At 40.9% G+C, this 14,847-nt stretch overlaps 1 protein-coding gene across 1 annotated transcript in view; it reads right to left on the bottom strand.

Annotated features, from left to right (window-relative positions):
* The window catches only part of LOC136144515 (ATP-binding cassette sub-family C member 4-like), a 150,191-nt gene that overhangs the window by 120,741 nt on the left and 14,603 nt on the right, over window positions 1-14,847 (bottom strand). The window contains exons 4-8 of the mRNA XM_065902421.1: window positions 8,591-8,815; window positions 4,669-4,758; window positions 3,459-3,622; window positions 2,194-2,319; window positions 631-880 (exon numbers count right to left, since the gene is read on the bottom strand). Coding sequence (XP_065758493.1) covers window positions 631-880; window positions 2,194-2,319; window positions 3,459-3,622; window positions 4,669-4,758; window positions 8,591-8,815 — 855 coding nt within the window. The remainder of the gene's footprint in view (window positions 1-630; window positions 881-2,193; window positions 2,320-3,458; window positions 3,623-4,668; window positions 4,759-8,590; window positions 8,816-14,847) is intronic.

Genomic DNA, 14,847 nt, shown 5'->3' on the forward strand with positions numbered 1-14,847 from the left:
AAAAATTATTTACCCCTGACTAGAGAGAGTTTATAAAGGAGACAGTAGGTATGGTGGGAGTCATAGGTTTGAAAGGCAGGGGCAGCTACAGACAGGCTTGGACACTAAGCAAAATAAGGAAGGAACAAACATACAGATCAGACATCAACAGGGAAACGTCTGTGGAGCAAAGAATCTAGTTATAAAGACAGAGAACTAAGTGAAGCTGAGGCCACTCTTCCTGCCCAGGGAACAGGACTTCTCAGCAAGTTCCTCCCCTCCCGGCCCAGAGAGGAATCCTATTCACCCGGTACTGTGCACAGTTGCTGCCTAGTCATTTCAGGTAGCACAGGAGATGCAATCTGTTTGTGACTCCTGCTTTCAGACATTTTAATTGTCCTGCAGCCATCACTGAACGTCAAGAGCCTGTGAGGCTTTATTTATACTACTGCCCCAAATAAGCATGGATGTTATGATACTTTTAGCACACTTTACCTAAGAAAAGACGGAAATACATACATTTTGGAAAGACTGCCAGCTTGGCACTGAAGGAGTTAAATCTCACCTAACTGGCAGACAATGACACCACATAAAAGGAGGCATTTTAGGTAAAATCTGCCTATAATGTTAAAAAGTTATTTTTTAGTAAACCTTGATTCTTTGGATGCTGATGATGGCCTCTGACACCTTCTCAACGGCCAGGGGGAAGTAGAGGGTGCTCGAAAACCGCAGAGCCTCGAACATCATCACCACCAAAAACACTTGACTGGCTGTAATCAGGTTGTCAAGGAGCTCATTGGCAATGAAGGTAACGAAAATCATGATTTTGCTCACAGCAAAAAATGATGTCAAATTCATGGCCCTAAGGTAGGAACTTCTCAGAATCTTGGAAATTTCCTTCCTGTAAAAGAGAGTAGAACATAGGTTTTATAAGAAACATCAACATACAAGACACGGATTCAGTGCCACGTGTGAGGGGCCCCTTTCTAGGGAGTGGACACAGATAAAGATAAACCATCCCTCACCTCATGGAGACACTACACAGTGCACACTCGGGGTTCCCCGACACCAGGATCACACACTGCATCACCACTTCAATCTTTCAAGTGAAAGGAGGCTTAATGTCACACTTTCAAACATTCTGCGTCAGTCGACTGGGTTTGAACATTCATTCAACAAACATTCATAATCACAAGTCCTGGGCCAGGCTCCCCACAGAAAGACATAGCCTGTCCCCTCCAGGGGCTCATGAACGTGTTGAAGAAGAGAATTAGCAACCACAAAACTGGGAGACAATAGACAGAGATGGTCAGCACAGCCCCCAAGGGAGCCCAGAGCAGAGGTGTGCAACTCGGAGCAATGGAGTTAGGGCAAGTCATACATACAAGTGGACCCTGAGAAGATGAACTGGAGTCAGTCAGGCTTGGCAGAGGCCAGAGTAGAAGGAAGAAGGGAGTGTATTCCCAGCAGAGGGAGGGATCCCCACAAAGGTGTAAAGTTAGAGGTGACAAGGTGGGGTCAGAGAAATGCTCATCAGATATTTAAATGAAAAATGGAGAAACATCCTATAAACATGAAGCAAAACAAAAGGAACAGTATTTTCATAGCTCCACTTGAAATTAATAATAGTGATTCATGAGCTTTCCTGGTGGTAAAGAATCTGCCTACAATGCAGGAGACATGAGTTCAATCCCTGGGTTGGGCAGATCCCCTGGAGGAAGAAATGGCAACTCACTCTAGTATTCCTGCCTGGGAAATTCCATGGACAGAGCAGCCTGGTGGGCTACAGTACATGGGGTCACAAAGAGTTGTATAAGCAACTAAGCGTGACAATGACAAAGAACAGTGATTCATATAGTTCAGCTCGATACAATAATACCCAGTCTATTTAATCTCCCTGTTTGTACTCCATCAACATAAATTACAATTTTAGTTTGAATGTCATCTTCTCAAATGCTAAATATCTTAAAAGCATTGCTCATTAGGATTTGAGGTATTAAGAACTACTTAGAATTTCATTTCTATACAAGTAAGAAGCATATATATTTTTTCCTTTGAGAAGATGGTAAATGGAAAAGTAGGTTAAATGATGTCTCTACTATTCTACTGAACCCTCCTGCAACATGTGGGGGATGAGTGAATAGTAATTATTTAAGCTTATCTTTGTATATCTATATCTATATCTATATATATATATATATCTCACACACTTACCTTCTCAATCTGGTAATAAGGTCTATAAATGACTTTTCCCAAGCATTCATTTTTATTGTTCTGATGCCAGTTATTACTTCACTCATGGTCCTGATCCTGTCGTCTGTGAGAGCTGAGATCTTACTCCTGAGGAGACAGACATAAGAGATGAGCCTCAGTGACCACAGCTCAACTTTCCTTAGCAGCAGCAGAAGGAGTGGGCATGGGGACGTGGCTAGGAATCAAAAGATTATCTACAGCCTTTCTGCACTTAGAACACAGGCAGGTCCTACTCAAAGTACAAACGGAGAAAAAGATTTCAATCTGGAAGTCAAACATTCAGCCCATTTCAAGAAGTAACTTTGAGAATATGCAGCATCAGCTAAAGAAGACCCGAAATGAGTCAGATACAAACCACCTGCTCAAAGAGGTCACAGTCAGGTACGGAAGGCAGAAAAGCACCCAGATCTACCAGGAAGACAGTGGTTGTGCTGTAATAAAACAGAAGTAAAGTTCTGGGGAGCAGAAAAAATGGGGCTGTTAATTCCAGCAGGAAAGGAGAACAAGAAGAGCTTCAGAGACCTGGTAGCACTGGAACAGGGCTTCAAAGGATAAGGAACATCTCTCCATATCAATGGCAGGAAAGGAAATTCCAAATAAAGAAAGACACCAAGCACAGACCTGCACACACACAACACACACAAGAGCTCAGTGAGCTTCAAATAGCACAACATCCCCATCATCTGACAACCACCCACCTCCAACCCTCTGGGACCTGCTTCAGTCTAACTCAGCAACAGAAGGCTCTTCACCACCAGTCACTTTTCTACCACATGTGCTGCTGTGAATGTGGGGCTTCATAAAGACATAAGGAAGATCAGCCTGGCCCTTGGGGTGCTTATAACTTAATGGAAACATGAACGTAACACCTGAAAAGGCTCCAGCACAAGCAAAACAAAAAATACATGCAGCGAGAAATGGGCCTACAAGATTATTACCATTTAACTATATTTAAATAACTTGGAGATGGGTAAATTCTGCTGAAGAACACTCTACTTATTTAGATACGGTGCCAAGAGGAGCCAGTGAATGCCTTCATTGTGCCTGTTTCAGGATCAGCCTTTGGTTTAAGGCCGGAGCCTCCACTGGCTAAACCTGAAGGGTCTACAACCTATACAAAGAAGAGACAAGAGAAGGCATTTGTCTTGTTTTCAACAAAGCATCATGCAGACTGTGGATGTTACCAATTACACAGTGTCAGTTTTTAAAAGAAGTGTTTCTCTTACCGGAGTGATGAAAATGACATCCCAAAGCAGCTTTGCAAAAGCAGAAGAATAATGAGAACCGCCATCCCAGCAAGACACGGCATTCCTATTTCCATCCAGAGCAGGGCAGTCACTGCGATAACCTGCAGTGGCCCCACCCACAGATAGTGCAGGAACATCGTTACCTTAAAAGAGAGAGACAAAGCTTTCTTAGGACTGCATATAATAAAACCAGTGAGGACACAGTGTAGAAACAATCTGCTCTGAAGGAAAAGACAGGAACCTAAACAGCAATGATCTCACTGGGTTTTAAACCTTGTGAAGCAGAAATCCAAGTGTCCACCCCAGATGATGCCATTCAGGGGCAGCACAGGGCTGGCTTCAGGGATGTCCCGGGAGAATCAGACCAGCAGCACTGAAGGAAGATGTGGATTTTGTCCACAACACAGATGAGCTCAGGGCTTCCCCAAATGCTCTCTGTCCTAGAATTTAGACCCCAGCTCCTCTGGGGAACCATGGCATCCCAGGAAAACCGATATTATGGTATCTACCACTTTCTCCAGTAATTACTTGTGTATTTAGCTCCCTGATAGGCTTTGGCTTCTATAGGGCAAAAACTAAGCTTTGCTCATCCCTGAAAGTGAGCAGGGGCCTCACTTCATGGTTGATGAATGAATACTTGAAAGAGAAGCATCTAGTGCAACACAGATCTGACCAACAGCCCTGGGTAATGTAATCTATGCATAAGGTCAGTGGAAAAAAGACTGTGGAGGGGACGGTAGAGAGGAGGTTGTGTTTTGCTGGGGACCACACACTTGACATTGTTCTTCGCAGGCTCTCTATGCAGCACGCACTGAACAGGGTGCAGGGGAAAGAACTATCCCTCCCACCAGGCCTTCATCATCCAGAGGAGGAGGAAGACAGTTCAGCAACACCCACATCACATGCCAAGAAAGGTCACTCCAGGAGGACCCCCAGGGACCCTAACCAAGCTGGGCAAGAACACTGCTGCCTATTTATCATTAGAAAAACAAAACCTGCATTTACAGAACAACACATATAATTACATCTAAGTTGCACACAAAGAAATGAAAGTTGGATAAATTCAACCTTTGTCTTACATCCTCAATGGAATCCTGGCCAACACCAAACCCTGGCACCTGGCATCTCAATAAGCTGAACCCAGTGAGAAGGACGGGACATGGAAGAGGATCCCTCGGGGGCAGCTTACCTGGTCAAACCTGCTCACATCGTTGGACAGCAGGTTGACTATCTGGCCTGTGGTGGTCTTCCCCATGGCCGAGCTACTCAGGCGAAGGGCCTGAAATGAGAGAGGGAGACAGAGAACTGGATTTCTAAGGTGATACCAAGTCATCTCAGAACATAACACAATGGAGCATGAGTTCTGGGGTCCTGAGTGGTGTCAGCACAAGCAGGATGACCCCTGACAGCAGGGCTCTAGGGACCCCTGTTCACCCTCTAACTCCTCAGTGTGGCGGCAGCCCCACCTGCAAGGACGGCAAAGGGAGGAGCAGGAGGTAGAAGCAAAATCCCCACCCTATTTCAGTGAACTTGGACCTGTCTGAAGGATATAGGGTGTAGGTTTAGACTTAGGATCCAACTAACTAATCTTGAGCCAAATTAGATGAGAGCAGAGAGGCTGATTTAAGGAAGGAAATTTGGAGACTTGGACTATAAATCTGGACTTAATCATTAACTCTGTGGGTAACAATATTTAAACACCTCAGGCTTAGTTTGTTCATTCTGAAATGAGCAAGTATAATGTTCAAAACACTGTTCCTGTGAGGAAACTGTTCTTAATGCCAGTCTGCTGACTTACAAAAACCACAACCCATGTAGCACAATCCCTTTATTTAGAAAGAAAAATGCCCCAGAGATCTGAGGAAACTGAAGAGACACCAGGAGCTGCTTCAATAGACCACCAACCAGAGCCACTGATCCAGACACAATGTCATACTTTATAAAAATGCTTTGTTTACTCCTCAAGTTAAAGAGGAAAACAAATGATCAAGTGAGAATGTTTAATGATATAACCACAGTGGAAGAGAATACAGAAGTTCCTCAAAAATTAAACATGAAATTATCATAGAATACAGAAATTATACTAATGAGGATATACTCAAGAAAAACTAAAAACACAAACTTGACAGACAATTTACACTCATATTCATAGCAGCTATGTTCACAATAGCTAAAAGGTAGAAACAACTGTCCACTGACAGATGAGAGAATACACAGAATGTTATATATACTTATAATGTAATATTATTCTGTCTTAAAAAGGAATTAAATTCTGACACCTGCTACAACATGGATGAACCTTGCAGATATTGTGCTACAGGACATAAGCCACACACACACAAAATGACAAACACTGTATGATTCCACTTAACAGAGGTACCTAAAATAGTCACATTCACAGAGAGAAGAAGAACGGTGCTGAGTAAGGGGACAGGGTTGGGGAGTTAGTGTTTAATGGGTGCAGAGGTTCAGTTTGGGAAAAACAAAAAGTTTCAGAGAAGAAATATGGTGATGGCCACAAACAATGTGAATGTACCTAAAGTCACTAAATGCTGCACTGAAAAGGAGTGAAAATGGGACACTTTATGCAGTGTATATTTCCCCACAATAAAAATAAAAGATCAATGATCAAAAGCCAAAAGTAACTTTACCAAATTTGTGGCAATGTATTAATAAATAAATGGCAAGTAATTTTTATTTATGATACCTCCCACAGGATCATTCAAAATTCAGCTGAAAAGAGCATGAAAATGCTGATTGGGCCATGTTAGGAGTGGCAGATGTGCAGCCTTAGAGATCCCCTGGAGACCTGCCCCAGCCTGGAATCCATGGTGTAGACAAACTATGGCTACGAGCTTAGCAGCCACTCCATTTCTAACACTCGACCTGGTTTCTTACCAGGACCATGGATCAGGAGGTGGGGCCCAAGATGAACCACAAATGTTCAGAGAGGCCTTTCAGAGCTGCTCTGTAGCACCAGCTTTTGTGCCCTAAGCAATCAGTCCACCTGTAACCTGAAAAGAAGTGTCTTGTTTCTGCAACAGCAGGACTCTAGATGCAAGGCTGTGCACAAGGAAATTTGTCTTTCCCATGTTTCTGAAATTTCAGATTAAGTCAATGGTGTAATCTCCACAATTTCTGAATTCATGTAGGAACCATCTTTTGGGTATAATTAAGCCAGCAAATGAACATCTTGGGAGATGGTTATATTCACAAAAGCCAATGTGCCAGGTCAGATCACATTTCCAAAAGGCAAGATTTCAAAGTGTTAGAGGGAAGAGGAAGAAAAACAGGTGGGCAATGACTCACCTGTGCAGCAAAGAGTGAACTTTGAGTAAACAATCACCTCACACCTAACTTACAGTTTTCACAAAGCAGTCTTGATTATTATGAGAGTTATGGAGAAGGAAATGGCAACCCACTCCAGTATTCTTGCCTGGAGAAACCCATGTACAGAGGAGCCTGACAGCCTATGGTCCAGGGGGTCACAAAGAGACTAACACTCACATGAGAGTTAGGCATGATCTGAAAAAACAAACATTTAGACAGTTTGTGGGGAAATCTGAGTATCCATCTCCTAAATGGTTAAAGATGCAACAGAATAACAAAGATGATGATACATGGCAATGAAGACCCTGACTGGAATGTGTGGGCACTGCTGGGATTTCCACATCACCCAGAAGGGAACCAACTCAGATGCTGCTACCAAACAAGACAGTGAGATGCCAGGTCTCCAGGTTCACACAGTCCTGAAATGTATACGACTCTGCTCAAGGAAAGATGAGATGACATCTCACTTTCTGCTGACAGAAGTATTCTGAAGAAATGGAAGCTCTAGATAAGTAACAACCAGGTTAAAGAAGAAATATTTTCAATTTAAGCTGTTTGGCTTTATCTTTCAATGAGGGCTATATTTATTAATAAAAATTTCATATGTTTAAGGTTACCACATGATGCTTTTATATAAATACACATTGGGAAATGATTACTATAGTAAAACCACTTAAAGTATCCACTACCTAATATAGTTATCTTATTTTACACGTGTGGTGAGAACATTGCAGGTCTACTCTCTTGGAAAATTTCAAGGCTACAATGCAGTCAAATAAGGATTTTTTTTAAAGCAAACAGTCTGAGGCAAAGAGATAGCCAAAATCAAATTTAAACACAACCCTTCAGCTCTTGACACTTACATATCTGTGGCAATCCCTTGGTAAAGATACCTGAAATTCTTCTTCCTTTTATACTAGTTTACACCAGGGTAAACTGTGAAATAATTTCATGGCATTCGTCAATACAAAATCGCTGAATACATTAAATCAGTTACAATTAAAAGTGCTATGATGCATGTTAAAGATAAAAGGAAATATTATATTAAAGCAGCTTAAATGAAGAGCAACAAATTCTCTCTAGAATGAATGAAACAGTGTAAAATTTCAAGTTTTAACTCAAAAACCCTACTATTTTCTTTAATATCATTAACAACAATTATATCCATAGAATATAGTGAGTCCATATTTAGCATGAATTCTCTTTCTATTTTCTCTAATTAACATAACTATATTGAATATAATTAGATGGGTCTTTTAAAATTATAATCATTCCCTTTCTCAAATACATTCTCTGCTTCTAGATATAGTTTTATAGATCCAATCTCCTACATTCCCTGTTAAATAAATATCTGATGTAAATTAAGGTTTTAATGAACAACAACAAAAAATTTCTATAAACAGCACTATGGGATTTAAGCATGAAGACACTGAAAATCAGTTTGATACTTTTGATGCTTATTTTTAAATATTAATTTAATATTTAAAAATATAATTTAGTATTAATTTAATACTACAAATTTAGTGGGTATTATGCAACAGTCTATGGTGAAAAGTTGTCAAGGGTAGCCCACAGCTGATCTCGAAAGAAAATATTTCATTATTTACTGGTAAAGCTTGCATCAACAACAACAAACTTGGCTTGATGCAAATAGCAAGCTTCTCTAGGAAGATGTAAACGAGCCCAGTTACATAATTTTTAGTTTACAGAGAACTTTCCCTAAATGTCCCTGAGGATTCAGCGGAGGTTACACCATGGTACTGAGTGACAGTGACACTCACCTTGCAGTAGATCATGTGGCACACGGCTACTCTCAGCCTCATTCCCACGCGCTGAATGTGATAGAAGTACAAGTGGTGCAGAACGGCCCACACGAGCACGCAGGAACTCAGCCCTGTCGCGTAGCCGTAAGCTTCAGGCAAAGTGGCAGAATCAGTGGGATCATAGTTTTCAACATAACTAATCATTTTCCCCAAAAATATAGGTTGAACTACTCTGGTGCCTTCCTAAAAGAAAAGAAAAAAGTCTTAATTAAAAATGTAAGTTTTTCTTAATCCAAGATTTACTTTAGCAGATTAAAAATACATTTTGACAAAATGCTACATTCATGGCTAATTTAAAAGAAAAATATGCAGATCCACTATCTTCTGTAAGATAAGCAGGCAAGTTTTAACCTTATGGCAAAATTTTACATTCAAAGATAGTAAGTAAAGCCTTAGTACCTCATGCCTAATACACTGTGGATACTCAGTATAAATATCACAACCAGTGCTTTAGAAGTCATTTGGCACAATACAAGGGAGCCTTAAGATGAATACGGAAAAAGGTGGCAAAAGAAGAGGAAGCAATCTGTTTCCATATGAATTAGCCTGCTGGCAGCCTACCCCTGTCCCCTGTACTCTCAATGTTCGAGCCCAATAGAAAGTCAACCTGGTTCACATTTGGGAGACATGCTTTCATCACCTTCTTAGCATGAATCTTTATGAACTGAGACCCTGGCACAAACACTCACTCTTTTCCATCCCAAACTCCACATGTCTGTAGATCAAGAGAAAGGAAACCAGCTTCAGTTGGAACACCACAAAGAAACCAGGCTTGGCAGCTCTGCAGGCGCTCAGCTCCCGGGAGCACTGCCTCACTATGTCTCTACCCTCTAGAAGTTGGAATGTTCCTTGGAGTAAAAAATTAAACATGCTGGAGGCCAAGCTAAAAAATTATGTCTTCCATGGTTCTCCATTCACCATCCACTGCACTTGGTGGTTTGGAAGAAATGTTCCAAATCATCTCTTCCCCAAGGCTAAACCAATTGACACAAGGTGCACTGAGGCTTCCACCCTGAGTAAGACTTAGGGAAAGCAAGTTTCTTTCCCAAAGAAAAAGGCAAAGAAACAGCAACACCTACCTACCCTCCCAAACAGCCACTCCACCCCACAACCTACTTCCTCTCTCTAGTCACCCCCTGAAGGTCCCCTTTTCCCCAGGTTCCCTTCCTTCACCACCAAGGAAAACTATTCAATGAATCCAAGTCACCTAAAGTAAACATCTCTACCCTAAACATCATTTCCTCCAAAGACTTCATAAAAGACAAAATGTTAAAAGTTTGAGAGTCTTTCAGGAACAGGGCTTATTCTTTTTTTGGCAATCCTGCCTCACTAACACAGACAGGATAAGCAATTGACAGGTTTGCTTTGATAACTCTCTTCTATCTACCTGAAGCTGAGGAACCCACATACAAGAGGAAGGGAAGGAGAATCCATAACACCAAACAACAAAAACACTAAGCATTTTCTTAGCCAACTAGTGCCTGATCAGGATATTTATCAACAGATGTCCCCACCTCTCATATGGGTTTCTCATTAAACCCCAGCATTCCTGTCTTGTTCTACACACACGCACACATACATGCACACACACACACATGTTCACAGGCTGCACCAACTGCCTCTTCTTCCATGAAGTCAGGGAAAGTCTCATCTACTATAGAGAATAAAGAGAACACTATTCAGCTGAAGAAGTATAAGTAAGATGATCAGACCACAGCAAAATGATCAGTTCTGATACATTTCCACCGTGTCCTGTCGTCCATCCCAAGAGGCATAGAGACCTCTTGGAAGAGTCCCTCATACAGCAGATTGTCAAACACACTGTTTTATAGAGTTTCCTGAGATGGAAACGTGGAGGCTCACACAGAGAAGCAAACATGTCAAACTGTGCACATGGGCAGTCCCAGCCCTGCTGTCGCCAAGGGCAGTCCAGTGCTGCAGCCACAAAGCACCAGAAGCCCAGCAGTAACACCCGACATCCCCAAATTCCTGAAATTTATGGTTCTCTTTGGGAATCACTGTTGCCTTTTACTCAGCTCTCCACTTGAGCCTAACATCCTTGTAATTACAGGAGAAATAAGAGTAACATTACTCACCAAAGAGAATATGGTTAAGTGCAACAAATCCAGCAAAAAGGCAGATCAACCACCTAAACATATGTGTTTTTTATCACTGTTTTTTTTTTTTTTTCCATTTAATAACCCAGTTGTGGGACTTCCCTGGTGGTCCGGTGGCTGATTCCATATTCCCAATGCAACGGACCTCGGTTAGATCCCTGGCCAGGGAACTAGATCCCACATGTGGCAACTAAGACCCAGCACAGACAAATAAATAAATTAAAAAAACAAAAAAAACAGCTTAGCAAAACGCTTCATTAAGGTATAATGCCAGTTCAGGGCCCATACCTTCCACTCATCTGTCAATTCTTTTTTTTCTTTTTTTTTCTTGATAATGATTTTTCTTTCTTTGGAATAGAAATTTTCAAAAAGATAATAAAGATTTTCAGTTATGACCTGTTACTTTGATCTGATATAATTTGGGAGGAAAGTCATTTGTTATTCTTAAGCACTATTTTGGGACTTCCTCCAATGGCTCAATGGTAAGGAATTCATCTCGATGCAGGAGACACGGGAGATGCAGCTTTGATCCCTAAGTTGGGAAGATCTCCAGAGGCGGAAATGGCAACCCACTCCAGTATTCTTGCCTGGAGAATCCCAAGGACAGAGGAGCCTGGCGGGCTACAGTCCTTGGGGTCACAAAGAATCAGATATAACTGAGTGACTGAGTACAAATGCACAAATTTTCCTCTAGCAAGGGGCAGTAACGGTGATTCAGAAAAGTGATGAAAAGTATAACATACAGGAATGTCCATTCTGGCCTAAGGTGCAACTATTAAAAACAGAAAATTGATATCATACTTCATATGAAAAATAACAGCAAGCAAAGAACAATTTTCCAGTAATTTATCTCAAAAAAATAGAAAGCAAAATAGTGAATAGCACAAAATTGTGAAAACAAAACTCCAAAGTACATATAGAGAATAAGAATACACATATTAAATATGATTCTTGCAAGCTTCCAGAACACACAGGGCAGAAGTGACTATGGCCCTGAAAGGTACACTGAGTAAATCCATCCCCTCCACGCACAAGGAAAGGTTAGAGATGAAGAGTCATTTAACAGGATAGCTGGCAGCAGCATTTGTAATCTGTGAATATTTCCATTTCTGGCATTTGGTAAAACTGTCTGAGGCAAACCGGTAAAAGATTTTCCGGCTACCAGAAGATTAGCTCCTACATATGGTCAATGCTCTGTTCCAAGTATTAACTCTAAATCAAATAATGGTGTGAATCCCAAGGAAAGGTCCAATTTCAGAAGACTCTGTTTATCTTGGAGAATCTCTCAGAGGCAATGAGTGGCTGTGGCTGGGGACACAGACACGGGTAGCAGCATTCCCAGGACCTAATCCCAACACGTGTACACTGGTGTGAGCACACACCACCAAGGAATTCTCTCATCTGCACATTTCCGATTCTCACCTTCAACTAATAAGAGATAAAACAACTGAGAAAATATTTATTATCAACCATGCTACTGCTGCTGCTAAGTCACTTCAGTCATGTCCGACTCTGTGTGACCCCATAGACGGCAGCCCACCAGGCTCCTCCGTCCCTGGGATTCTCCAGGCAAGAACACTGGAGTGGGTTGCCATTTCCTTCTCCAGTGCATGAAAGTGAAAAGTGAAAGTGAAGTCGCTCAGTCATGTCTGACTCTTAGCGACCCCATGGACTACAGCCTACCAGGCTCCTCTGTCCATGGGATTTTCCAGGCAAGAGTACTGGAGTCAGGTGCCACTGCCTTCTCCTATCAACCATGAAACTAACCAAATTAAAATGTTCTTGATAAGCAGGAACAAGGTCAAACACTGCCCCCTTAAACCCTTCCTCTTTGACATCAATCTGTGACTACATGTATATTCTTTCCACAAACCAATTGAGCATATAGTTTTATTCTTTCACAAGAATTCCACAAATCTGAAATCATAAAGGATCTTTAAAAGAGCTGAATTTAATACCACCACATCAATTACTCAGGATTATCTGAAAGTCTGAGTCTCTGAGGCAGACTTTTTATTTTGGGCATACAATGTGGCATGCGGAATCTTAGTTCCCTGACCAGGGATCAAAAACCTTGGCAACTACTATGAAGAACAATGTGGAGATTCCTTAAAAAACTGGAAATAGAATTGCCATACGACCCACCAATACCACTGCTGTGTATATACATTGAGGAAGCCAGAATTGAAAGAGACACATGTACCCCGGTGTTCATTACAGCACTGTTTACAATAGCTAGACATGGAAGCAACCTAGATGTCCATTGGCAGATGAATGGATAAGGAAGTTGTGGTATATATACACAACAGAATATTACTCAACTATAAAAAAGAATGCGTTTGTGTCAGTTTTAATGAGGTGGATGAAACTGGAGTCTATTATACAGAGTGAAGTAAGTCAGAAAGAGAAACACCAGTACAGTATATTAATGCTGTATATTATGCCGTATGTATATGTATGTATATATAATGCTGTATGTATTATTAATGCATATTAATATATATGGAATTTAGAAAGACAGTAATGACAACCCTATACACAAGACAGCAGCAAGATATACAGATGTAAAGAAGAGACTTTTGGACTAGTGGGAGAAGGTGAGGCTGGGACAATATGAGAAAACAGCATTGAAACATATGTATTACCATATGTAAAACAGATGACCAGTGCAAGTTTGACACATGAAGCAGAGCACTCAAAGCTGGTGCTCCGGGACAAGCCAGAGTGATGGGGTAGGGAGGAAGGTAGGAGGGCTAGGAGGGGGGTTCTGGATGGGGGAACACATGTATACCCAAGGCTGATTCATGTCGATGTTTGGCAAAACTACCACAATATTGTAAATCAACTAGTCTCCAATTAAAATAAATAAATTAGTTAAAAAAAAAAACCTGGCATCTGCACCAGGGACATGGAGTCTTAACCAGTAGACTGCCAGGGAAGCTTGAGGTAGATATTTATTGATAGAGTCCTTGGTATTCAGCCCCATGAAAGCACCTGACATTGGGTCCCACCTTTTGCTTCTTAGGGTAACTTCTTGCACAGTTAGCTTAGATGCTAGAACTTCTGAGTGGGTAGAATTCCTTCTCCATGTTAATGCACTTGAAACATTTCTCATGCAATTTCCCCATATCTCATTCATGGGGAAAGAAACACAAAAATAGAAACAAGCTATCAAAGTTTTACCAAGTGCTTGAGTGAGACATATAAGCAGAAAAGAGTAGGCTTGTAGAAAGAATTAATAGAATCTTTAGAACTGGGTGAAAGGTGACAAAATGTAGAGTTGAGAAAAATCCAAAGATAAGGAGGAAAAACAGTGAACCTGCGGAAATCATAACCATCAGGATTCTAGATATACTAGCCTTCACTCATCTCTTACAGGTCTTCATCCTGACTGCACCTTAACATCACCTGGGAGGGGATAAGTGCACTCTGACACCCAAGGCCCAGCCTCCAGAAACTGGTTTAGGTTCAACTGATTAGGGTGGAGAAGATTCCTCTCCCTGTAGATTCTGGATGCGGAAATTAACCCCATGTAAGTATCTGCTAACCTCCACTCTTGCACTGTCACGGCATCTGAGCCTGGAATGGCTGCAGACCTGATCTGCAGGAATTACAATGATCACAAACACTTTACCAGAGTTCCATTGCACATTTCACACTTCCAGAAAAGTCCAGAGATTACAGAATTGAAATTGAAAATGTTCATTCTGCACAGTTGGAAAAATAAAATGTTCAGAAAAATATATATTTAAGAAATATATAAAAAGATGAATCAAAATTAGCCTGGAAAGTTATCTATAAAAGGAGGAGAAATAGAATATCAGACTTCTTTAAGTAGCCTTTTCTTGATTTTGGAATCATGAAAACATTATACAGAATTCTAAGTACAAGATAACTAAATTTTTTAAAAAGCAATTCCTAAAATTTTAGATTAAAATTACATAAAAGTACCTAAATATATATACCCATCCTGTTGGTTTGCAGAGCCATACAAAAAAGAACTATAAAAAGTGATTTGAAACAAAATAATTTCAAAACACATTCTCTGCATGATATAACCATGTGAACACAATATGAACTCCAAAAGAAAATAAAAAT

Source organism: Muntiacus reevesi, chromosome 11, assembly GCF_963930625.1.
Source record: "Muntiacus reevesi chromosome 11, mMunRee1.1, whole genome shotgun sequence".
Taxonomy (NCBI): domain Eukaryota; kingdom Metazoa; phylum Chordata; class Mammalia; order Artiodactyla; family Cervidae; genus Muntiacus; species Muntiacus reevesi.